This window comes from Pygoscelis adeliae, unplaced genomic scaffold (assembly GCF_000699105.1).
Source record: "Pygoscelis adeliae isolate BGI_AS28 unplaced genomic scaffold, ASM69910v1 Scaffold131, whole genome shotgun sequence".
In the NCBI taxonomy this organism is placed as follows: Eukaryota; Metazoa; Chordata; class Aves; order Sphenisciformes; family Spheniscidae; genus Pygoscelis; species Pygoscelis adeliae.
This window is the reverse complement of record NW_008824058.1, coordinates 842,358-843,576: the sequence shown is the minus strand read 5'-3', so window position 1 is coordinate 843,576 and position 1,219 is coordinate 842,358. Positions and strand designations below refer to the sequence as shown.

General features: G+C 51.4%; 1 protein-coding gene across 1 annotated transcript in view; it reads right to left on the bottom strand.

The window, feature by feature from the left end:
- Positions 1-866: 866 nt before the first annotated feature.
- The window catches only part of ERMN (ermin, ERM-like protein), a 3,410-nt gene continuing 3,057 nt past the window's right edge, over positions 867-1,219 (bottom strand). The window contains exon 3 of the mRNA XM_009334038.1: positions 867-1,204. Within this exon, the coding sequence (XP_009332313.1) occupies positions 867-1,204 (338 nt within the window). The remainder of the gene's footprint in view (positions 1,205-1,219) is intronic.

The following is a 1,219-nucleotide window of genomic DNA, read 5'->3' as shown; positions in this document are numbered from 1 at the left end:
GGCTGGCTGCACCTGTTGTTTCACGCCCAGAACAGGCGGGCTGGAAGGCAGCGCTGCGTGAGCCCGGCAGTACCCGCGGTGCAGGCTGCGGCAGGCAGGCGATGCCGTGTCTAAAGACATCCACGCTGACGCCTCTCACCCCAACGGGCAGGGGCCAGCGGATGGTACCAGTCCTATCTGGTGCTGACTACAGTGCTGCGTAAGGAATCCGGCTACCCATGGGAGGTGTTAGGGATGGCAGTGAGGGAACTGGGGCCTTGATGCCTTCCCATCTTTTTTAATTCCTGCACATCAGCATCTACCCACAAATGCAAATATCCCTCCATCCCACCAGCACAAGGTGGAAATGGATGGTCGCTAACAGGAGGCGGCTGTCAGTGCACCGTGAGACGCCAGCACGGATGGACAGCAAAACAGAGCACGCTGCGGTTGCAAACAGTTGTCTCTTTTATTATTCACACTGCCCCGGCCAGTGTCACTGGAGCTGCTGTGCTGCCAACTCATTACCAGCATGGCTGACGGCATGGATCACGTGCGTGTCGGCAGCTAGAGAAGCCCCAGCCAGTTCAAGACATCCTATTGTTTGAATACGGTTACAAAAGTTGGATAGAAAATAAGAGGATAAACTTTAAATCAAATGGTATTATATTTAGCAAACTGATCATTTATTTTCCTGTGCTACGGATATCTCTGCCCGCTGTCAAAGCAAAGATGTTAAATTTTCACAGTGAATTATGAAATCATATACAAAAAGGAAAAAAAGCAGTGACCTCATGTTGTGTGAAGAGACATGTCTTGGGGGAAACAAAAAAGAAAAACAAAACCAGAGTGAACGCTCAGCTCGTTAAGCAATTCTCCACCTCAGTTTATAAGTGCATCATGGATTCAAATTCATCGATTCGCTGTTTGGTGTTTCCTTTTCTAATCCTCCGGTAGGAGATTGTGTTGTATCTGGAATAGCTGTGTCTGGAGACGTCATTTTTTTTCCCCAGGCTGGGCTGCTCCCCTGGTTTCTCCACCTGGGAGTTGCAGCCAGGGCTGGCCGGGGGAGATGCCTCCTTGCCGCTGCCTTGCTGCTTTGGACAGGACGCCTCACTGTTCTCCTTCTTGATTTCGATCACCTGAACGTCATCCTCTTCAGTGTCTTCCTCCTCCTCCTCCTCCTCCTCCTCCTCGGCTGCATTCCCTCTCCCATCAGTGCTGGCTGCGAGGGTCTCCG